This window comes from Myotis yumanensis, unplaced genomic scaffold (genome assembly GCF_028538775.1).
Source record: "Myotis yumanensis isolate MYYU_CA2020_CCGP unplaced genomic scaffold, mMyoYum1.0.hap1 SCAF_11, whole genome shotgun sequence".
NCBI classification, from domain to species: domain Eukaryota; kingdom Metazoa; phylum Chordata; class Mammalia; order Chiroptera; family Vespertilionidae; genus Myotis; species Myotis yumanensis.
The window spans coordinates 71,187,791-71,211,822 of NW_027223762.1; the positions used below are offsets into that span (position 1 = coordinate 71,187,791).

The 24,032-nt window shown below is 53.8% G+C and overlaps 1 protein-coding gene across 15 annotated transcripts in view; it reads right to left on the bottom strand.

Moving 5' to 3' along the window:
• The window catches only part of INPP4A (inositol polyphosphate-4-phosphatase type I A), a 124,171-nt gene that overhangs the window by 12,245 nt on the left and 87,894 nt on the right, over window positions 1-24,032 (bottom strand). For 10 of the 15 annotated variants that reach the window (XR_011473202.1, XM_070429892.1, XM_070429888.1 and 7 more), the window contains 11 exons: window positions 22,477-22,660; window positions 21,188-21,406; window positions 20,050-20,305; window positions 16,395-16,427; window positions 12,200-12,372; window positions 11,157-11,280; window positions 10,115-10,241; window positions 6,042-6,182; window positions 4,015-4,112; window positions 2,733-2,845; window positions 95-249 (listed from right to left, as the gene is read on the bottom strand). Coding sequence is in view for 14 of the 15 variants with exons in the window: in XM_070429892.1 (XP_070285993.1) it covers window positions 95-249; window positions 2,733-2,845; window positions 4,015-4,112; window positions 6,042-6,182; window positions 10,115-10,241; window positions 11,157-11,280; window positions 12,200-12,372; window positions 16,395-16,427; window positions 20,050-20,305; window positions 21,188-21,406; window positions 22,477-22,660 (1,623 nt within the window). In the remaining variant the exon portion in view is untranslated. The remainder of the gene's footprint in view (window positions 1-94; window positions 250-2,732; window positions 2,846-4,014; window positions 4,113-6,041; window positions 6,183-10,114; window positions 10,242-11,156; window positions 11,281-12,199; window positions 12,373-16,394; window positions 16,428-20,049; window positions 20,306-21,187; window positions 21,407-22,476; window positions 22,661-24,032) is intronic. The other 5 variants (XM_070429896.1, XM_070429895.1, XM_070429893.1 and 2 more) reach the window with 2 other exon arrangements.

Here is a 24,032-nt window from a genome sequence, read left to right on the forward strand (position 1 = left end):
GAATTTTCCAAAGTCAAACCAGAGCATGACGCTGGAGCGAGAGGCCTGTGCCGGGGAGCGGGGGCGGCAGCGGGCACGGCAGGCACGCACTCACCTGCGCATGCACTCCAGGGCCTGGGTGAAGACCTGCGGGGCCATGCCGTGCTCGTGCTGCAGGATCAGGCACTGCTCCAGCGTCACCGACATGGCCGTGCGGTCCTTGGCGCTCTTGCAGCTGGTGAACCGGACCCCGTTAAGACGGCGGCAGATCTGCCCACAGGAAAACAAGCCACGCTTAGAGGGTGACTCTGCAGAACGAGAGGCCCCACATGGGACAGAGGCTCCAAGGCCCCAGAGAGGATGTGGCCACAGCTCCACCCCAGGCCCAGCCACTCCCTCTGCACCTGCTCCCCGTGATGGAGAAAGGCACTGCCATGGCACCTCCGCCCTCCGGCTGCCCTGGGGCACCTGCTCCCACAGGAGGCGCCTTCCCAGCCAGGCCCTCTCCCTTTCGGAGGTGACCCTCTGTTCGTGCCCTTCTGGCTAGTCTCTTCCAACTCCGACACCACCATCCCTCACCCTTGGGTACGGGCCCTCAGAGGACGCGGGAGGAGCAGCAAGGACCGGCTCCAGGAGGTCAGAGCAGCCAGAGGATGTCCAGCCCATCAGGGCCTTAGGCCTCTCTGGCTTCCTCTCCTCTCCTCTCCCACACAGATGGGGGCCTGTTCAGAACACTGCCCGAGAGCCACCTGCTGACCACAGGCCCCAGGCCTCTCCCATCCTCCCCTCGCTCGGGGCCTGATGCAGGACGAGGCCTATGTGCCTCCTCACGCGTGAGGGGCTCCCAGGTGGGCCCCTCCGGGCTAGGAAAGGAACACTCAGGGCGTCCCTCGCCCCCCGGAAGGATGTATTGGGTCACTTCCTCTGCATCACTAGGTACCATCCTCGGGACACAGTCCCCAAATCCAGAAAGCCTTAAAACAGAAGGGTAAGTTTATGGCAACCTCATTTGGCAGCACACTCATATCTGAGCTCGTGTAAGCCCACTGACCATCTCTATTTAGGCCACTTTGTATAAATAGTCATACTTTTTAGTGAAGCAACATTAATCACGTACGTGCACCATGTGACACATATATGCACCAACTCTATACCATGTCACTTCTAAGATAAGGACACCTGGGAATTCCAGACCACCTGGCCACAGACTCCAGGCAAGGGTCCGTGACTGGGACCAGATACCGCATGTGAGAACAGCAGTGGCATTGAAAGCAAAATCCCCCACGCTGGACGATGCCAGGCTTGTGACCCGCTGACTCCAGAAAGATCCCAGACCCCCTGCAGGGCTGGCCTGAGGGTGGCCCCAGACGGCTTCCCAGGCCAGTAGAGCCCGACCCACGGCCGCCCCTGGGAGGCACCAGCAGAGAGCACAGTGTGGTCTGATTACTGTGTCCAAGAAAAGACGCCTGAGGCTCTGGCTGGCCCTGCCACCCGGAAGTGAGGGATTGGACCCGGCTGATGATATCCCAGACGGCTGGCCAGGGACCCCCTGCTTACACACAAATGAAAATAAATAAGATCCAAGCCCTGGCCAGGTAGCTCAGCGGGTTAGAGCATTGTTCTGATTGCGGGTTTGATCCCTAGTCAGGGCATATACAAGAATCAATCAATGAATGCATAAATAAGTGGAACAGTAAATCAATGTTTCTCTCTCTCAAAAATCAATCAATCAATAAAATATTTAAAAATAAAAAGGGAAAGCTTTAAAAAAAAAAAACAAGACTCAGAAAAGGAGGCAGCTCTGGTCCCAGTGAGGAGGGAGGGCCCAGGACCTGAGAGGCTTGACACTGCTGCCCCCACCCGTCTGTCCCCCATGGGATGCCAGGTGGACAACGAGAACTGATGCCCGAGGGTCCCTCAGGCCCTCCCACCTAGGAGCCCTGCTTCTGTGCCGGGGCCTTTGGTGGGAACAGAAGATATGGGCTGGGTGGCCTGCGTTTTGGACCTGGCGCAGGGATGGTCGAGCACTGCTCTGGGCGGTAGTTTTTCTATTACGTAGCAAGAGAAAAAGAGCCACAGTTCCCACACAAGGTGGGGCAGCTCTCTGCACCCACCCTGTCTGCAAAGCTGTGGGGCACCCCCAACTGCTCATGGGGCTCTCCACCAGGGCAGTGGCCCAGCTCTCAGTGGCCCTGGGCTCAGCCAGGCAGGGAGCTGTGGTGCCTCTGGGGCCACCTGTGAGTCCCAGTGACCACCGGGCCCCAGTGCTGCACGGGGAGTGTGGCGGGATGAACGGCTGGACTGCAAGCACCAGGCGCACAGGATACCCCGAGGGCATGTCTGAAGGGCTCAGTGCTTGGGAAAGAGGAGATCTGAGCTACACTGTGCGACAAACAGTGTGTGAAGACCGGGAAGGTCACCACGGTCTCCTCTGGGCCTATTGGGGGACACAGAGGCAGCGGGTTCAGCTGGTATTGGCTGCGCAGGTTCTGAGGGTGAGGACTCGCGTCAGCCTGGCCATCACCTGCCCGGGGACAGGTTCCGGGTCAAACTTATCAGAATCCAGGCAGCCGGAAAGGAATGACCTCTCAGGCAACTCCCAGGATCTGCGAGTTTGGGGACACCGCAGTGTCTTTCTCCCGTGTCCTAGCGGAACCCCACGCGCTCCGCTCCTGCCCGCTGGGTGTGCTGTTCCTGTGGCGGTTACCACGGCAGCAGGAGCAGCGCGACGCCCTCCTCTCTGTGAGGCGCACCTCAGCAGCTTGCCAGAGGATGTCCACGTTCTTGTTCTTCCTGGCATGGACGTTCTGGCCCAGGAATCGCAGCAGCTCCGGCAGGCACGTCTGGCTCCGAGAGCGAGGCAAGCCTAGGAGGAGGAGGCGTTGGGAGCTGGAGCCACACCTGAGCACAGCCCAGGGAGCCGTGAGGCTCAGAAATGGCAAAATGAAGTTTCTGGCTGAAGCTGGAAGTTGAGTGTGACTTAAGCAAGAACACAGGGTGTATGGGGGCCTGGACCCGGCTACATGTGGGGAGAACGCAACGCCTTTCACTGCCATTCAGTTCACCTGCAAGGCACTCGCTCACTTCAGCCCCTTTCAGCTCCCCCCAGGGCCCAAGGCAGACATAGAGCCACCAGGGCAGGAGGGGAGGGAGGACAGAGGCGACCCACCCAGTCTACACACCCTCCCCCAGGGAGGGAGGACACTGGGCAGTGGCCTCAACCGCTGAATGGGCTTGGCTATCACTGGGGATGTGGGGCAGGCGCCTCCAGCAGGTGGACCTGGAGTGGCCCAGGCAGGGTCACCCCCTCCAGCAGCTCCCTCTGCCACCATGACATCTCCAGGTGCTTCCAGGACCCCTCAGACCAAAGATCAGTCAGACTGCCACCTCCCCTGATAAACTTGGGATGTTCAGACATGGGGATCATCAGAGAAAAAGAGGACTCTCCAGGCCATGGCTAAGGAGAACAGCATGGTGCCTAAATCCCCAAATCAAAACCAAATACGTGCAATTCTGGGGCCTAGCAGCACATACAGTGTCCAGCACAAGACCTCAACCTGGTGGACACGGGACCCTATGCTCATTATCCCACACTCCTGATCTGTGCTCAGCGCACAGCGCCAGCCGGTCAGAGGCCCCACCCTGGGAGGCTCATGCCCATGCGGTTTTGCTCCTGTAGCCGCGCCCCTCCTTGGCCTCATCACCGGGCCACCTTAACATCTCCTGGGGCCTTGTATCACTGGAAACTGGCCGCCCCAAAATGTCAAGCACAGAACTCCCCCTTCCTGCCCACAGTGCTTGCAAGTGACTAAGATGGGTGGCAGAGCCCTGTGTGAGGCGGGTGGGGGTGGGGAGAGGTCAGAAAGGGGCACCTGAGGCCTGCGGCAGTCCTCTGGGTGGGGGCGGGCAGCCTGAGCGGTGGAAGGGCTGCCGCAGGGGCAGGGAGCAAGGTGGGCAGCACAGGAAGGCCAGGAAGCACACCCAAGGTGACACAAGATGATCGGTGAGACCGACCACAAGTGAGGAAATACTTACAATCCTCAGGCAACACTTCCTTAAACTGCTCGAAGTAGGAATTCAGCCGCACCAAACTCTCCATGTTGATAACTTCTTGTAACGACGTGTCGCCAAACCTTCGGGGTCACAGGGAGGCTGTTAGCGGCTGATGCCGCCCTCCTCCCACAGCGCCCGATCGCGCTCAAGCTAACGCCACGCAAACATTTACTGAGCACACCCCATTCTGGGCACCTCGGCTCCCAGGCTAAGGCTGTCCCCGCTGCCTTGGTGACAAGTCTAAACACATTTCATCAGCTGGAGCCATGCACCACTGGTTAGAGGCATGTCCAGGAGGCTATGAGAACTCCAGGTGCACAGCCCTCCCCCCCGCGGCACACCCGAAACCCCACAGTGCTGGCCCGGCGGGAGTCCCATCCTCCCATCCCTCATGGACTCAGGAGAGGGGACTGCAGGAGGGCGGCGACTGGGGAGTGAGGACGGGTCCTGCACTTGGTGTGAAGGTGCGCTCTGTCTCCGAATGACCTCGCTCGACTGGACTGTGTGGAGACTAGCTCTCCTCACCATGTGGCTCACCCTGCCCACTTTGCAGGCAGCCAAGACATGCCAGAGGCTCAAGGGTGAGGCAGAGGAGACCACCACAGGAAGGTGCAAAGCAGTCACAGAGACAGGCAAGCTGTGACTCCAAGGCCCGGAGGCCAGGCCCGCTCCACCTTTCCTTGCTGAGTGGTCTCCTGCACAGTAGCCTCTTCATGGTCCAGGTTCTTGCTCAGAGGCAGGACCCTCCTGTGGGTCCACCACAGCCTGTCTACCTGAGGACCACGCTGGCTTTCCCTCTGTGCAGCAGCTGGGCTTGTCTATGAGCTGAGGGGAGAGTGTCCCAGGAGCAAAGCAAAAACCCTGGACTCACCCCACCATCACGTCCTCCTCCACCAGCCCCCGCTCACCACGATGTGGCCCTGCTCTCGCGGAGGCATCGGAACGGAGCTGCCCCACACAGGAGATGCAGTTCTCCTCCCCCGCCGGCCACCTCCCTGCTGCCAATGATGCTCCCTCTCTTCCTGCAGTGGCTCCTCCACCTGCCCAACCTTCGAGGGCTCCGAGCCCAGCTCCATGACCCTGCTCCTGGCTCCTGGGCCAGTGCACCACCCACTGAGACGGAAAAGCCTGGCTGTCACTGTCCTGCTGTCCCTCTCTTTCACACTCACCCAGCTGCGGGCCCAGCCTTCTGTCACACTGCTAAATCTCCATCCACATGACCCTGTCTGCCTCGGGCTCGACTCTCTCCAACAACCTTCTCAGCACACTTGTCCCCTAACGTTGTCCAGGACATGGCCAGAAAGTCATTGACTTAAAAGGTAAGCCTGACTGTGTCCTGCCCTAATGCTCTTCCATGCCTCCCCACAGCCACACCACATGTGCCAAATGGAGTGACCGTACACCTAGGGGTCGATGGATCGTTTAAAAGCCCAGTAGGAATATGGCTGATCATCCTAGAGACAAAATGCCCTTAACTGAGAGTTAAGAAACCTTTTCATTCTAAAGTACACACATCACATGATGGGACAGAAAGCAGGAAAGATTTTCATGTACTAGTGAAAGGTCATGACAGGTTGCACACACCCAACCCCTCCTCCTCTGCAGCACACACCTACATGTGCACACACCTGCAACATGGCTCTTCCCTGCTGCCTGGCAGGTGACCCTGCAGGGAGTTGACAAGGCATAAGCCTTTAGGACCCAGGTGACCCTCTGCATGGCACACAGGCCCTCTAACCTCGCCACTGCCCGTCTTCCTGGGACCTGGGCCTCTGGCCCGAGGAGTTTCTCCCTGCCCGCCTTGCTCAGGCTCCTGGACCTGGGATGCCAGGTCTCTCCTCTGCCTCTTCATTTGACCAAAGGAAGGTGGCTCATGCCGCTCCTGGTGGCCAAAGGAAGGAAGGAGGACCAAGTCCATCCAGCATCAGGAGCCTGAAGAGGGCTGAGTCCACATTCTACATCATCTCTATGTCTGCCCCAGCTCCACGTCCCGAGGGCTGCACACGCACCTCTCGGCCAGCGTCTGCTGCTCGTTGATGCCCACGTTGAAGAGGACGGGCTGCACCCGAAGCAGCATGCCGCTCTGGATCTCCCGGGGCAGGGTGTCAAACAGGGGGCCAGGCAGAGGGATCCGCACGTTAAACCCGTCCCTAGGAAATGGGAGAGGAGGGGTTAGGCTTGTGATGGGGGAGAAGGGAGAGCAGGCATGGGAGACGAGGAAGACCAAGCTCTTTGCAACACGGAGTATGGGCTGGCCATCTGGCTCAGTGACTCCCAAACTGCTGGTGTGAACCTTTAGAGGATGAAATTAACGTAGAGGGCTATGGTAAGCATTTTTAAAAAATCTATGTCTCTATTGATTTTAGAAAGAGGAGCAGGGAGAGGAAGAGAGAGAGAAACATCGATATGAGAAGGAAACATTGATTGGTTGCCTGCCACACACGCCCCTATTGGGGATCTACCTGCAACCTGAGTAAGTGCCCTGACTGGGAATCTAACCAGCGACCTTTTGGTGCACAGAATGATGCTCAACCAACTGAGCTACACCAGTTGAGGCTGTGATAAGCACTTTTAACTGAATGAAACAATAAAACGAAAGTTAAGATTGCATGGCAGGGACACAGGCCAAGATGGCAATGTAGGTAAATGCAGAACTTGCATCCTCTCACAACCACATCAGAATTACACCTAAACTAAAGAACAACCATCATTCAGAAGCACCTGAAATCTAGCTGAATGGAAGTCCTACAACTAGGAATTCAAGAAGCTACATGGAGACTGGTCCAAGGGGCAGAGACATGGACCAGGCTGGTCCCACACCCACATGTGGCATACAAAAATCAGGAGGGATATCTCAGTTGTGGATGTTCCCCCTGCAGAGTGAGGCACCATATCTGAGTCTCCATCAACCTGGTTAAGGCTACTTGCCCCGCCCTGGTGATTCCCTGAGACCCCACCCGCACCCTACTTGCAGGCCCACACAAGCTGTTTCCAATGGGTTTTCCATAAAACTGGCCTATCTTGCTTCATGCTTCGGACTTTCCTAAAATCTCTCAAACAAGCAGCATCTGGCCTCTATGTACCCTGTACCTCTTGCTAAGTGGCCCCAGGCCCGGCACTAGTAGTAGCCAGCCTTGATTCACAGCTTGGCTTCTTCTGGGCATCTCCAAGCCCAGCACAAGTAGCAGCCATTTGTAGATCATTCTGTAGCTTATACCGGATGACAAAAGGCAGAGCCCACCTTCCGAGAGGCCCGAGGCAATGCACCCAGTGGTCAGCTTCAGACCATGCCAATTACAATGTGGGCACTTCCATAAGCAACACACTCAAGGGGAAGACTTGGAGAGCACCAAAGCCCCACTGAAGCAAGTCCTGCTCCATAGGAATGTCTCCTGCACAGCAGCTCTTCTACTGTAGTCACAGCTGGTCCTCACAGCCAAATGGCCTTGGGGTCAATCCCTCCCAGTGATGCCAACAGCAATCAAGGCTCAACTACAGCAAGACTGTGCACACAGCCCACACAGGGACACACCTGGAATTCCTGGCTTGGATGACTGGAGAGGCTGTGCCACTGGGCCCTACAGGACACCTAATACACAAGGTCACTCTACCAAGTCCAGGAGACAGAGAAGCTTTACCTAATACATAGAAACAAGCATAGGAAAGCACTGGAAGCAGGTGGCCTTGGTTCACAGCTTAGCCTCCCCTGGGCACCTCTAAGCCCAGCACAAGTGATAGACATCTGCAGATCACTTTGTGGCCCCGGGAAGAACAGCAGCAGTTGACCTTGGCCTGCACTTCCTAGGAAGCCCAACAAGAGACAATGGACCCAGTGGACAGCTTCAGACCACATTGAAGCACCACCACCTAACCACCTCCACAAACAATATACTCAAGGGGTGGATTGTGCGGGCACCAGAGCCCCGTTGAAGTAAGTCCTGCTCTGTGGACCTGGGCCCTACACTGCTGATCCTCCACAGTGGACAGAGGTTGGTAGTTGGTGGTTGCAGCCAGTCCTTGAAGCTGATCAGGTGGGAGTAAATCCCTCTCATTGACTTGCCAACAGCAATCAATGCTCAACTATAAGAGAAAGCTGTACAGCCCACATGGGAGGGGCAATGCACACCTCAAGTGCCCAGCTTGGGTAATCAGGGAGGCTGTGCCACTGGACCCTATAGGACACCTATTATATTAGGCCATTCTACCAAGCCTAGGAGACGTAGTAGCTCTACCTAATACACAGAAATGAACACAAGGAGGTTGCCAAAATGAGATAAACATGTCCCAAATGAAAGAACAGAACTCCAGAAAAAGAACAAAATAAAAATAAGCAATCTACTAGAGTCAGAGTTCCAAATACTGGTTATAAGGATGCTCAAGGAACTTACTGAGAACCTCAACAGCATATAAAAGGACCAGTCAGAAATGAAGGCTGCACTACCTAAAATGAAGAATCATTTATAGGGAATTAACAGTAGATAGATGAAGTTGAGAATAAAATCAGTGATTTGGAATATAAGGAAGCAAAAAACATCCAATGAGAAGAGTAAAAAGAAAAAAGAATGCAAAAAAATGAAGATAGTGTAAGGAGCCTCTGGAACAACTTCAAGCATACCAATATTTATATCATGGGGGTACCACAAGGAGAAGAGAGAGAGCAAGGAATTGAAAATCTATCTGAAAAAATAATGACAGAAAAATTCCCTAACTTGGTGAAGAAACTAGACATACAAGTCCAGGAAGCTCAGAGAATCCCAAACAAGATGAATCCAAAGGGGGATCCAAGACACATCATAATTATAATGCAAAAGGTTAAAGACAGAGAGATTCTTAAAAGCAGCAAGAGTAAAGCAATTAGTTACTATAAGAGAGCTCCCATAATACCGTCAGCTGATTTCTCAACAGAAACTTTGCAGGCCAGAAGGGATTGGCAATAAATATTCAAAGTGATGAAAAACAAGGACCTACAACCAAGATTACTCTACCCAGCAAAGCTATCTTTTAGAATCAATGGACAAATAAAGAACTTCCCAGACAAGAAAAAACTAAAGGAGTTCATCACCATCAAATCAGTATTATATGAAACTAGAGGCCCGGTGCACAAAATTCATACACAGGTTGGGGGCGTCCATCAGCCCAGCCTGCACCCTTTTGCAATCCAGGATCCCTTGGGGAATGCCCAACTACTGGTTTAGGTCCAATCCTAAACCAGCAGTTGGACATCCCTCTTTCAATCCAGGACCATTGGCTCCTAACTGCTCATCTGCCTGGCTGCCTGATCTCCCCTAACCACTCGCCTGCCTGCCTGATCACTCTAACCACTTGCCTGCCTGCCTGATCACCCTAACTGCTCGCCTGCCTGCCTGATCGCCCCTAACCACTTGCCTGACTTCCTGATCGCCCCTAAGCACTTGCCTGCCTGCCTGACTGCCCCTAACTGATCGCCTGCCTGCCTGATCACCCCTAACCACCTCTGCCTCAGCCCCCACCACTGAGGTTTCATGCAGAAGGACATCCAGAATGACATCCGGAAGGTTGTTCGTCTGTCTGGTCTAATTAGCATATTACACTTTTATTATAATAGATGTTAATGGGTCTTTTTTAAGAAGAAGAAAAAAAGATAAAAAAATAAAAACGGCAATAAATAATTACCTATCAACAACTGAGTGTAAAAAAAACCCACAAAATAAATGAACAAGCATAAGAGAAGCAGACTCGGATAGAGAACATTTTGACAGTTGCCAGGTGGGAGGGGTGTGGGAGGGATGTGAAAAAAGTGATGGGATTAAGAAGTACAAATTAGTAGTTATAGAATATCACGGAGCTGTAAAATACAGCATAGGGAATGTAATCAATAATAGTCTAATAACTATGTATGGTGTCAGATGGGTGTGAGATTTATTGGATGGTCATTTAGTAAATTATATAATGTCTAATCACTGGGTGGACACCTGAAACTAATATAACAATGTATGTCACGTGTAATTGAAAAAATTTTTTAAGTGATTTCAAAAAAAAGAGCACATGGGAAGTAATAAACTTAAGACACTATTAGTTCTAAGAATTTAAAAAATACTTCTACCGATTTCCTGTGATGACAGGCAGCATGTCAGTTGATGCGTTGGAAGTAGCCTGTGTAACTTTGAAGGTCACGTTCCTCAAGTCCATGATTCCAAGGCTCATGTCCTCCAGCATGGCCAGCTCCTCACCTGGATGCAAAAGAGGGAAGGAGGGCTGTCAGATGGAGGGGACCTGCCACTCCCCCCATGGACTCACCCGGTCACAGGGTGGGGTGCAAATGGAAGGTGACACAATCAGGTGTGGTTGTGATGAGTGGGAGTGAGCGTGTGGGCAGGGCCTTTCCAAGCCTCTTCACCGGGCAATTTGCTTCTTCTCCCCAAGTAGAAACTGGTATGAAACCAACAAATACTTTTTAAATTATTCATTTTTATCTTCTCCAAAGAAATAAGTAAAAATGGAGGTAAGGAGAAAAGAGCCTTTTTAGAGGGCAATTGGGAAATATCTATGGAATTTTAAAATATTCCTACTCTTTTAAAAAAATACTTTTATTGATTTTTAAAGAAAGAGGAAGGGAGAGGAAGAGAGAGAGCGAAACATCTACTGCTTCCTGCACACCCTCTACTAGGTCTCAAGCCCGCAACCCAGGCATTTGGTACATAGGACAACACCCAACGAACCGAGCCACACCAGCCAGTTCCTTTGACACACTTTCCTTCTAATGATTCAGAGGCTGCAGAAATGGGCCCACAAGTGCACAATCTTATGTGCAAAGATACATACCAGCACTGTTTTCACAGGAGGGGTTCAGAAATGGCCCAAACATCCTACATGAAGTTGGTGCTTAGATAACCATCATCCCTCCTCAACTAGGAAGATCTCCCAGATGTGTAACAACCACCATAAAGCTGGGGTCAGGGTCACTATGTAGGACTCTCATCTGGCTCTTTGCTACAGAGTTTGGTCATGCTGGATTTATTTGAATCAGCCTGTGTTACATGTGTAATCAGAAAAATATGCAGGAGAAAGCATGGGATCACCTGCGTCCACACCCCCATGAACCCCTGGATCCCAGAGGCACAGAGGGCAGGAGCCCCGGGTCTCACCGTAGGTGCTCAGCAGGCTCTCAAACTGGGCGAGCAGCCCGATGGTGTAGAGCTGCCGCAGGAAGCCGTCGTCGTGCAGGCAGTTCCTCAGCTTGATGATGAAGCCGCAGATGAGAGCAGTCAGCTGAGGGGACAGACACTTCCTCACCCAACGGCAGTCACCCCGGGCCCGAGCTCCTCTGCTTCCTCGTTCTAACCACGCTTCAGCAGAACCCTCTGCCTGGGGGACTGGGGGCCTGGGCCCCAGGGAGGGTGTGCCACGCTCCAGGCTCACTACTCTGCTGCTCCCAAAGGTACGTTTGGTTTTGACTCAGCCTCTGACCTGACCTCCCAGCAGTTACTCCTGGGCTAGTACCTCCTGGAAGCCAAGAATTAATTCCCTACAGTGAAAGGGTCTATATACTCCCAGATCCAGGCCAGCTCTGGCTGGAACTGAGGTGACACAACAAGGAACAGCAGCGAGAAAGGACTCGGCCGCTCTGCACGTCTCCTCTGAGGGAGACTTTCCTTGGGAGAAAGAGGCCTCCCGGGATGGGTGAGGACAGGCAGAGAACCAGCCAGCTCTGCACGACTGTTCCCTTTGCTAAAGTGATGACTGACATCGACAACACCCGTGACATTCATTTAGCTCTTCCCTCCTATGAGGACAACAGGAACCGCTGGACAGAGTGGTGCGCAGGCTGCAGAATTGAGCGCCTGCTGTTTTGTAAACAGGAAGACAGATTGCCCTGACAGCCAACAGCTGGCTCCTTCGCTGAAATCCTCGTGGGGAAAAAGGCGGTAAAGAGGCTGAGCCTTTGGCAATGCGACCACATCCTGGGGAAGGAGGAGCAGGTGTGTGCCTGCCCTCAGGGCCCTTCTTCAGGGAGAAACTAGTCTGGCATCAGACCCTCTCCTCAGTGCAGACAGCTGGATGGGCTCCTCTGTGTCCTCCATGTCACATAAATGCAAAAGCAACAGGCAGGACACTTGGCCCTCTGGGGTTCCCAAGGCAGCGAGGAAAGGCTCCTGTGCCTGTGTCCTGAGGGGAGGCGCGGGCTTACGGTTTGGCAGAAGACAGCGTCGCGGCGGTGCTGCAGGCTCAGGTAGGCGGCGATGGTGGGCGCGCTGTCCTGCATGAGCAGGAAGACCATGGCCTTCTTGGCTTTGTCGCTCATCATGGCCACACAGTCTGTGAGTGTGGTCAGCAGGGGGTAAAGGGCCTCACTCCATTCACCTGTCCCGGGGAGACAGCGTGTGAGAAGGGAGATCGAAGAAGGAAGCTCTGGAAGTCTAACAGGGTGCCTGTGCCTAACCCGCACTGCCCTCCCCACTGCACTCCCACCCCTTCTGCACCTAACTCCGCCGGGCACACGCTCTGCCCGAATGGCGCCAAGTTCTGCCTGGATCGATCGGGTTGCTAACCTCCCAGCCTAAAGCTTTCCCGTGAGCTCAGATACCAGCCCTCCTCTGGGTCCCAGACACATGCCTGGTCTCCCAAACCTGCGGGGGCTCGACATGTAAACACTCAAGACTATTCTTTTTGAGGGAAATAGCAAGAGAAGACCCTGCAAGTCATGACTAAGGAAGAAAATTATTCTGTCTGTAGAGGCCAAGCCCCCGGTCCTCCACCCCAGGGCACCCAGGACAGTGACCTGTTACCTTGCTTCTTGGCTCAGGCGCTAAGGACAAGGACACCCCTCCTGGTCCAGCCTCTGGCAGCTGTGCCAGCTGCTCCCTCCCCACGTCCAAGGAAGGATGGTTCTGCTCAGCTTCCGTGTTCTCAGCTCAGATATCCCTTCCTTCTGCACTCGCTCTTCCCCGCCCCAGCCTTCCTGCCTGGTCCCATCTATTTCTAGTGTAGAGGTTTTTAGGACTAGAAGGAAGCTTTGACCCTGAACCAAAACAACTTTTAAAAAATAGAACCTCAGGGGAGAAAACAGAGTGAAAGGAATTTGGGGCTTTGGCTCTTTCTCCTTCCTATTTAGACTAAGGGCATTTCAAAGGGTGAAGACGCCCTCATCAGTTCCATTTTTAACAGGTCACCAAACCCAGAAACAGGCACTTGATACCAGCACTGGGTGCGCCCACCACACACACGCAGCAGCCGAGGCAGTGGGACAAAGCTGGGCAGCATGCCCTCAGGTGCCCCCGCCCTCCAGGAAGGCCCGGCGCGTGAGCAGTGCATCTGCCAGGGGTGAGCTCCGTCTTAGATAAACACAGCAAGAAGGCCTGGCCCTGGCTCTGCTCTCTCAGACACTGCATTTGGCACTTTGTTGAAAAAGAAATGAGAGAAGTGCCTAAAACCTGCAAAAAGATCCCCTCCACTCAGTGCTTGATGAGCATGGGTTTTTGAAGATGTAGCTATTCAAAATTTGGCCATGACCTCACTGTATAAGTAGGCCCACTGTATGTGGACAAGGATTTACACTGTAATGGAAAAAGCCGGCTTAAATTTAGAAAGTCGAAGCAGAACGGTCTTAGCCAATAAGTTATGGTGACAAAGAACACTGGACCAACGAGTGGAAAATGTGTCCCGGGCCGGCTGCCGCCGAGAGGGGTTCCTCGACCGCTCAGCCGGGTGGGTTCTTCCTGGTAAAATGGGAGCCTGGTACTAAATCACACCCAAGTCTCTTCATCTAAAATTCTCAGAGACCACGATTTTGTTTCTTTGAAGTCTGTTGAATGCATGTCAGTTATATCCCGCAACAATTAAAAAAACTGATGGCAACGAAGTTTTAGTGCTCAAATAGTTTGGGAAAAAGTGGTGTCATGATGACTATTCAGGAAAAAGTAAGTCCTCTTAGAGCAAATGCTGCCAATTTTACTTTCTTTTTCACTTAATATGCATATACATATGCAATTAATATGCAAATTATGGTCATTTTTAACCTGAAAAATGCTCAAAATACATCAGTGGTCCTATCTGACTAAGTAAGCCGACTCCATACAGCAGTTTTTTACTTTGCCTACTTCTCATTAAAAAAAAATCCAAAGAATGACTCAGCTTTGCTACCTTAATAAAATCCACTGACAAAATTGGAGTATACAAGCATGGTTAGCAGGCACGCGGAGTGTGTGCAGGAGAGGGTGCGGCTCAGGCCTGAGCCCCCGCTGCCTGTGCACGGCCTGCTGAGCGCTTCACCTACAACCATCTCCTCACCTACCCACAGCCAGGGTGATGGACTGGGGAGGAAACGGGCTCAGCGGGCTGAGGGAGACACGGGAGCACCTGCCACCTGCACACGCATCTGACTCAACTCCTCATGGTTTCTATGACGTCAAGAGCTTCAGAGTAGGGGTTGGGTGTTATATATTTTGGGTCAATATGAGAAGCTAAAATGTAAAACTTTCAGACAAAATGAACGCCAGGGACAGTAATGACCAAAGTTAGGTCAAGGCATCTAGACGTGAGGGCTGGAGAGGGGCTGTCTGGCCACAAAAGAAAACAGCAGCGACCAACAGGTGCCCTAGTGATGCAGCCCAGTCACTTTTGGGGGCAGCTCTTTACCTAGTTGCTAACCTGTAACACGTGCTGACTGGTAGCCAATCCATGGGCCATGCCTTTGCACCCCTGACCCCCATTAGCAGGGGAAGGAGGGAGGGAGGGAGACTGAGAGGTAAAGTGTGCCTGTGTGCGTGAATCCAGACAATCCAGACTCCTGTAAGGTTGTGCAGCAAAAGCCAAAGGGATTCCTGGCTTAGTCCATTGGACATCAATTTTGGACAAGCCCCCAGCACTTGGGAAAGGACACAGCTGACTGAGCCGGGAGAGCTCTACCAACCGGGCATGGTGTGTGCCCGCCCGGGGCCCCACTAGCCTTCCCATCAGTAAACTGCAGGACACTGCACTGAGGACAGCCCTGAGCTTCTAGGGGGCAGGCTTGTGATGCCGCCCCTTTCCTGGTCCTGACTGTGGGTGTGGTCCCAAACTTCTCCAACTCAGGCTCCAAGGAAGCAGCTCGGCATGAAGGCACAGACCAGCCCTGGAGGTAAGCTGAGGACGTGAAGCCCAGAGACAGCGCAGGGAGGAGGAGAGGGCACGGGCCAGGAGCGGCAACAGGGGCAAGGCACCTATATGTCCACCAAGGCCTCAGGGCCCTGAGGGTCTAGGGCACTGGGGGGTGAGACCCCGCACTGACTTTTTTGGGAAAAAGAAACTATAAAAGGGGCTGAAAGCAAACTGGGGGTATGATAAGCCCAGTCAGATCAGCCCACTGACGAGTCAGGTGGATGGGAGCTGGGGCTGCAGCCAGCAGTCGCCCAGTGGCTGAGCTGGAACCACAGTGCCAGGTGAGCTGACAGGAAGTGGGTAAGTCCCATGATCGCTGGTTTGCTACCCTCTGGATACAGAGCAGGTGTCCTGCTAGCTCATGTTTACATGCAGGCAGGTGTGCAACCATCCAACGATCATCAGCTGTTTGGAGTTTGGAAGCTGACATATTATTCGGGGTCTCATGCTCACTCAGGGAACAGGCCAATCCAGGAAGCACAGTAAGAGCTGGAGCAGGGTCGGCACTTTCCCGTCAAGGCCTGGACAGGAAATACTTTAGGCTCTAAATACCACAGGATCTCCACTGCCATGACTGACCCTGGCACTGCCCCGCGAAAGCAGCCAGAGGCCGCACGGAGCACATGGGCACAACTGGATTCCAGGAAAACAGTACTGACAAGAGCAGGTGCCTGGCAGGACTCTGCTCAGAGCTGGGTTTGCCGACCCCTGAACTAGAGCTGTCAACGTTGATTTCTACCTGCAAAGGCAGCAGAAGCCCCATGCCCAGCGCTCACTCCAATGGGAGCCACAGCAACCAGTGCCTGGCGCCTCGAGCTGCATCCAGACTCAGAAAAGAGTCTGTGTGACCACGAAGGTCACAGCCTTTGGGACTCCCTATGACCCAACACACTCCCTCCGGTGATGCCCCGAAGTCCCGGTGCAATCAAAGGTCTCCTTTACAAACGTGCACCTCCCTCCAGGCAGGTGACCCGCTGCCGGAAGCCCACTGCACTCACGGACATTAATCCTCTGAGACGGGTTTAGGGTGGGAACGTGGAAAAATGCACATGATGGCTGCTGCAGGCCACTGCCCCCAGCCCGACGGGTCCCTCACCCAGCCTCAGCAAAGCTGCTGCGTGCCTCACAATGAAGAACTCCTAGACAGCAATGGTGTAACTCTGGGAGCACAGTGCTCTGATAACAGACTGCACATGCTAGCTGAGTCTCGGAGAGCCCTCTGCGACCCTGGGGCGGAAACCACGTACCTGGGCTGGATTCTTCAGGAGGGGGGCTGCAATCTGCACAGAAACGGAGGGCAACATGGATGATTAAGAGCAGCACACAGTTCAAGCACCAAACTCAACGCTTGCAGCAACTGCTTCCACAGCTTGCAGTAAGGTGGCTATCCGGGACATCGAAGAGGGGGCCCGGCCTGCCTCTTCCCCAACAAGTCCCACGGACGCGCTCCGGCTACTCCAAGGCAGCCGAGCCCCTTGGTGGTAAACACAGCCCGATTCACAGGCATAAACATTCATGTTGCTAATGTGTCAACATAGAATGCTTTTCAGGGTGAGCACGCTTACATGTTACAATGTGATGGCGAGCCCACGTCTGTCACATTACATGTGATGGAGGCCCTGTTGGCTCATGACATCTGGAAGCAAACTTGAAATGAGAGAGACTGACCAGCCAGCCACCGGAGGTCCCACCGCAGAGCCACTGCCCTGCTGATGGGCGGCACTGGGCTGCAGACTGACTGCTGAGACCCAAAGGTAGGACCCAGGGAGGAAGCCAGGACACCAGGACCCTCTATGCCACTCTTTAAAATGCAAGCCAAATATAAAACTTTATGATTAGGGGCAAGTCTAGAATTAGAATGGCCCTCCAGGTCCCTCAAAAATAACAATTTTGATTCAGTTTCACCCATATTGGGTCACACTGGGAAGTACTCATTTCAATTTCACATTTCCCTCAAAAAACCTAAGTTTCCTGTTAACTGGGTGTGTCACCTAAAAGAAAACTAGAGATCATTTGGAATAAAAGTTTATTTTATTTTGCTGCCTAAACTGTTTAGTTCAAAGAATGCCTCCAGGATATGGAAATAGATAATTTCAGATCCCCAAGAATACCTGGGACCAGCTACAGGGAGACTCAGAACCTGTGGAACTGTCCAAAAGTCCTGGCGTGGGATCCTACCCTTCTTATCATCTCTGCTGATGATTTATCTCTCCAGGCAAAGGGGACAGAAACAGAGCAAAATCCCAGGCCTCAGAAAGCTCAGACTTCAGCCTCATTGTCAGAGCCCATCTACCTACAGAGAGTGGCCCTGCCCGGTGTGGGGATGAGCACAGCGACTCTTCCACATCTGTCTGACTAGTGAGAATGACGAGGCCTTGAGAAAAATACAGCTCTCTGCCTTCCCAAGACTGGGATCTGAATGAGGAGGCCTGGGAGCCTGTCTGTGACCTTCTGTGGCGATCGCAGCCAGCTGGGTCGGGACCACTCCTGAGAAGGCGTCTTCAATCAGAGGGGGAGGGAGTGGGCCCCTGGGGTACTCTTGGACCAGCTGCTTGTCGTAGGTCACGGAGTCCCCTGAGATTTCATGACCACTTCAGACTTTCTCTCATTTTAATACATAATCTCGGGCACACAGACCTCAGCTTATGGACAACCTGGTCCTGGTTTGAATGACTTTTTGGGGATGAGGAAAGCAAGAGAGAGTGTGTGTAGAAGGTAATGGAAGTCATAAATCCTGGCATGGGGTCGGGGGGGAGGTGGGGAGAGAGACTTATGGAGCCTGCGGTGGGTCCCCCCTCCCCCCGCCTGCCAGGTAAGGCTCTGCTCAGCTCTGCAGGAGAGTGAGCTAAGAGGCAGGCAGCTCCTTGGTAAAAGATGGAAAAGGAGGACTCAGGGTGGGCAGAGAATTGGAACAAAAAGTAACGATGCCTTTCAAAGAGGCAGGGAGTTTGTAGGTAGTAAATATGCAGGTGTGAACACAACCTGCTCATTAGGCCGCACACCTGCCCCAGGAACGCCCAATGGTCTCAGAAGTCATGCCAGGGCCCAGCTTTGGCCCTGGAGGACAAGCAGGGAGTAAAACACAGGCCCCACAGTCTGTTTCTTTCTGACCCCCCTGCTCCTGCCGAGGTCCGAACAGCATCCTGGCGATGCGCTGGATTTCTGGGCTAAGGATCACGGGCAGTCACCTCCGTGGCATATGGTTCATAGTCTGTGAGCACTGGCAGCAGGGAGCCTCCCTCAGTGTGTGCTTCACATCCCCATCAGCACACCGCTCATTCGTGTGGCACACACGATTACAAGCCAAACCCTAAACAAATGCTCATTTAGATCACTTTAAAACTGCACTTAAGCCCTAACCGGTTTGGCTCAGTGGATAGAGCGCCGGCCTGCGGACTGAAAGGTCCCAGGTTCGATTCCGGTCAAGGGCATGTACCTTGGTTGCGGGCACATCCCCAGTGGGGAGTTTGCAGGAGGCAGCTGATCGATGTTTCTCTCTCATCAATGTTTCTAACTCTCTATCCCTCTCCCTTCCTCTCTGCAAAAAATCAATAAAATATATTTTTTAAAAAATTGCACTTAAATTTGTCTACATTTGAACAAAACAGGATGTATCTAGAAAAAAATTACATTTCAGTTATGGATGTAACAGTCAATCTGATTAAATAAACTATCTCCTGCATTTTAAAAATCCAAGAAATTACTTTTTGTATCTGCAGAAAAAATTTAAAGCACAAGTAAGACAATATTAAAGAGAAATGAGCAATGAGTTTTCAGACATTTTTTAAAGAAATGCAACTTACATTAAAAAATGAGAACACAGAGACAGAAAAGCTCCATGAACTGAGCTGTGAGCCTCACAAATGGAAGCGTGGAGGACGTGAGTGGTGCTGAGACAGGCCCCGTGAAACAGACTGCAGGCAGACGGAGCCGGGAAAGGCACGTCCCAGTGAGGGCTTGTCAAGAGCCTCTGAAGGAGGAAGCATGACTCTGCCTTGAATGAGAGTTGCCCAATTGAGAATTCAAAGTCCTGGCTGTAGGAAGCCTAACCCTGGTCCAGCTGGGCCTCACTTCCTGTGGCTCAATACCCACACAGGAGAGCCACCAGAAAACAGAAGCTCGGTCTGCAGCCTGGTCTTGGCTGCCCGGCCCAAGCCTTTTCCTGTGAGAGCTGGAGGCTCCAAGCTGCAGAGACAAGAAGCCGATCGATCACGCCCTCAGGCTCTGAGCAGGGCCGAGCGTCTGCCTCTGCCCAGTTCCCGCAGACAGAAGACTCTTCCTACAATGTGCTGCTCCGTGCCAAGGTCCTCCCCCACGCCCCCAGAGCCCCACCCTGGTGGTAACAACAGGAACCAAACTCAGCACCAGAGGCACAGGTGCCACCACCAGACCGAGTTACCACACCCCCAAGGCACCATGCCTCTGCTGGGTGAGCGCGCCCACTAATGACAACTGGCCTTTCGACAAGTCCGCTGGGCCCGATAACAGCTCTCCTCCAGCTTGTCCCTGCACCAGTCACCTGTCATCGACTCTACCAGCTCCTGACCTAGCACAATACACAGCCTCATCAGAAATGCATGTGCATTTGGCCTCCTCCCGCTTCTCAGACTGGTTCACAAACCAGAGGAGCACAGAAGCCCGACCCTTACTGCTGTGGCAGCGTGATCCAAGAGGCCCTTCAGAGCCCACCTTAGCCAGACTGCAGATGCACACGAAGGCTCCGTGGGCATGAAACCCACAGGCGCCTCTGCCCTCACTGCCCATTGCTCCATGCACGGCGACACCCCCTCTGCCGACAGCCCTCCCTGCAGTCTGCATGGGGGAAGAAGACACGGAGTCAAGACACAGACAGATGCAGCATGAGGCGGAGGTAGTGTGATGGGAAGCCTGATGCATACGCACGTGTGGTCAGGTGAGGATGGCATGCAGCAGCGGGCATGGAGGCAGGGCGTGGTGAGGAGGGGGCATCACAGAAGGGGTCCTCCGGTCTGATCCAGTAGGCATGGCTGTTCCGGTTACCTTTCTTGCTGGTGCCGCTGCCCGAGCAGGGGAAGCCGTCCTCACAGCCCTCACCGAGCAGGCGCTCCTTCTGCAGCAGCTTGTCCACCCGCTGGATGATGCACTCCAGGCTCTTGTCAACGTTCAGCCACACTTTCTCCTTCCAAAAGCAGAAGAGCTCATTTTGGTCAGCTCTCCAATGGGAAAGGCAGAACAGATCACAAACCAAACCATCCCCCACTGATCCCCACCCCATGCTCATCAAAACACAAGATTTAGAAATATCAATAGGATTCGTAATTCCCCAAATACAGTTTAAGTTGTATTTGCTTTTCAAAGGATGGATCTATGTCCCAGGTTGCTAGTTTTAAAATTTGGGAGATGTTTGCTAGTAACTGTCATGGAGGCCAGATAGGGCTTCCCAGCCCCTTCCAGGGCTAACACAGGTGCCCCAGGGCCCAGGGCCAGTGTCACCGCCCTCGCTCCCCTGCGACCTCCTGCATCACACAGAACGGACCGAGGTCTCTTGGATGAAAGAGAATGGAAACAGCTGACCCCTTCAGAGGGTGGTGGGAGAAGGTGAGGGACGTCCAATCAGATCAGGAGTGAAGCAGCGCTTGCCCCGTAATTCAGTAACTCAAACTCTGCTTCTCAACAGTCTGGACACCTGACGAAACCAGTTCTATGCTATGTCCCTCTCTCAGGAGACACAGATCTGCTCTCAGGCACAACTCTGAGGACAACATGCTGTGGTGTCAGGGCGAGGGCCGAGGGCTCCAGGAGAAAACCGCCCCTCACAGCCCGGTCTGAGAGTCATTTTGGTCAGCTCTCCAATGGGAAAGCTGGGCAGCCCTCAGCAGCCCGCTCCTCCGAGGGACACAATGGTGAAATGCTGTCTCCCTCCCGACATGAGGTGCCCCGCAGCCGTCTGGAAGGGGTCTCAGAGCTTTCTGCAAAGGCCCTCCTGAGGGAGAGCAGCTGTGGGACGTTTCCAGTTTCACCCCGAGCTCAGGAGCACAATGAGGCAATGGGGAGCACTCACCCACTCCTCCTCGTGCCAATCCACCTGCAGAGAAGACCGGCTGTTCCTGCCCGTCCACCTGGCCATGAGGGTGTCCTGGTCATTTCTGAGCATCACCTGCTCCTCCTCGGTCGAGGTGGGGGAGGCCTTGGAAGCAATATAGTCGGGCCGCGCTGCGTTCAGCCCGTGGATGGAGTTGGCCAGCAGCTTGCAGTCGCAGACGGTGACCAGCTGCCGGGTCTGCAGGTGCACACACACCGGGGCCACTGAGCTCCAAGCCAGGGACTGCCAGGCCTGTCCTCTCTGAGAGCTCGGACCTGCCTGGGCCCCTCCGCCCCCTCCACAGCCCGCAGGACGCCGAGCCTGGACTGCCTCGTGACCGACCTGCGGACCCTTAGCCAGAATTCCCACCAAGAAGACTGGAGAACATGGGAGAATGAGCGAGGATGAGGAACCTCTAACAGCCCGTGTGCCTGCCTCTGAGCTAACATCGCTCAAGGAAGGGCCTAAAGAGGGCCCCGCGCCCCAGCCTTCAAGGACGAAGGGCTGTCTGTCCCCTCTAATCCAGGCGCCAGCCTTACTTTGGCTTAGTCACAGAAGCCTATCTTCTGCAGCTACCTCCTGGAGCCCGGCCCCAGCTCTGGGGGCTCCGTGTGCGCAGGCGCTCGGCAGTTCCCTTTCCCATGACTGATGGTGACCCGTGGGGAGGAAGGAACACCTGTGGGGTGTTCTGCTCAGGAACAGCGCACAGTGCTTGTGACCAGGGCAGTGTGAGCAGAATCTGTGTGTGTGTGTGAGGGACAGAGATCAGTAATTTGAAGACGCATCACCCATCAAAAGGACCTGAGGTAGCACATCCCAGTGTAGATGTATCCTTATGTATTTTAAATCAGGATCAATGAAAGGCTAGTTTACTGGTTATATATAAGCCAATAAAATATACTGTTCTTATGTTATGTCTGTATAATAACTCGCTTTCTCTTTTTTTAATTCCAAGTACAAGTGAACCATGGGGAAAATGTGCTCAGTGGGTGGTTACTAAGAAAGTGTGGAACTGTCAGGCCTTAACAGGGACTCCTCTGGCCCTGCTGGGAGCCGCCTGTGCAGGGAGCAGCGGTGGCCGTCACAGCCCTGGCCTGTCCTTGGCCTGTGACCACGGGCAAATCACCAAGCCCCTGGACCTTGTGGGAACTGGATCTGAAGCTCACTTTCCAGATCAAACCAATGTCACCCACTGGGTGAACGGCTTTGGGCACCCTCTGCCACACCGAGGGAGCCCCGCCCACACGCAGAAGGGCCGCCCCTCCTACCTTGTCTGCCAAGATGGCAAGTGTCCTTTCGAGGCCAGTGGCAGACCGGTCCTTGGCCGCCCTCGAGAGCCGCTCTGCATAGTAACTCACTTGGGTTTTCAGGGTGTTGATCTGGGCGATGATCTCCTTGGCTCTGGTGACGTCCTGTGGTATGTAGATGATGGACTGGCAGCTGGATGACGTACTAAGAAAGGTAAGAACAGACCGATGAGGCTGGCAGCGCCCTCCCACCCAGCCCGCGACCCACACAAAATGAAGCACTGCCACGCAGGGACGTGCTCCTGGGCTGGGATATCAAGGAGAGCCTTCCTGTCTGTATGTGGGGCACAAGGGAAGTACAGATAGGGCTTCCTGCAGAAGCCTGAAGCATTAACATACATTAAGTCTCCTATTATATCTGTCTGTAGCTGTATCTGTACCATGTGTATGGACCTTGTGCGCAAATATTAAACCCAGAAATTACCTCACTGTCGAATTCTCAGGAGGACTTAAGTGGAGACATGGGGTCTGCTGGTGCCAAAGGGGTCCGCTTGTCATAGTGAAGGGAGACTTCCCAGGGTGCAAGACTTTGCCAACAGGATCCTTGATTTTTCATTTGGCCAATTGGGACTTCAAACCTGCTGTGCCCACACCCACAGCTCTCCTCCCTCCCGTGTTGACCCCAGCAAATCCTCAGAGACCCGCTGCCTTCCCTCCCCTCTCCAGGACTTTCCTCCATTGAAATGTGAAGGTGGAGAGCGTGCCAAGCCAGAGGCCCTGGACCCTTCAAACCTCGCTCTTGTCAAACCTGGGAGCTTTGGAAACCTGCTTCTTCCTCCCACCCTGCCTCCTCGCCACCAAGCAGCATGTGCATCTTGAGATCTGAGGTCAAAGCTACAGCCCAGCCATTACTGGACACAAATAAATACCAGCCTCGGAGAGCCGGCCAGCGTCCCGGCGGCGTGGGGTCTGCTGGCATGGTGGCCCTTCCAGACGGAGATGGTAAATTACATGTCTCTCAGCTAAGATCCCAAATCAACCTGATATTATAAACAGATTTTTCAGACCATGTGTGGAAGCCGAGGAAAGCAGGGAGGGGAAGGATGAGGCACCAATGCAGAGGTCTCTCCCACAGCCGGGAGTCATGGGCTCTGGCTGGAGTGGGTGTCCCCTGCTTCACTGAATGAGGGGCCCTGCTGGTTCCCTCAGAGCTGCCCACTGGGTTTGGGGGATGAGAGAGAAGGTGGAGAGCTACACCCTCCATCACATTCTCTGGGGATGGGGGTGATTTGGGCAGGGCTGAGAAGCTCCCCAATGGGTTCTTTCCAGGGCTGGCTATTTATTATCCAAGTCAACACAAAACTGCCCCGCCCCTGCCCTGGATGAAATATGGGTTGAGCATGCAAAAAGCAAAACCCAAAGCACCCCCGAAAGAAAGCACACCACAAGCCCACACACCACAACAAAGACCTGCCAGAAGCCATGCAGCAGCCTGCGCTGCAGCCTGCGTGGTCCAACGGGAACCTCCCACAGCTCCAGGTGCACACGGTGACCTTCCAACCTGCAATCCCTCTTCC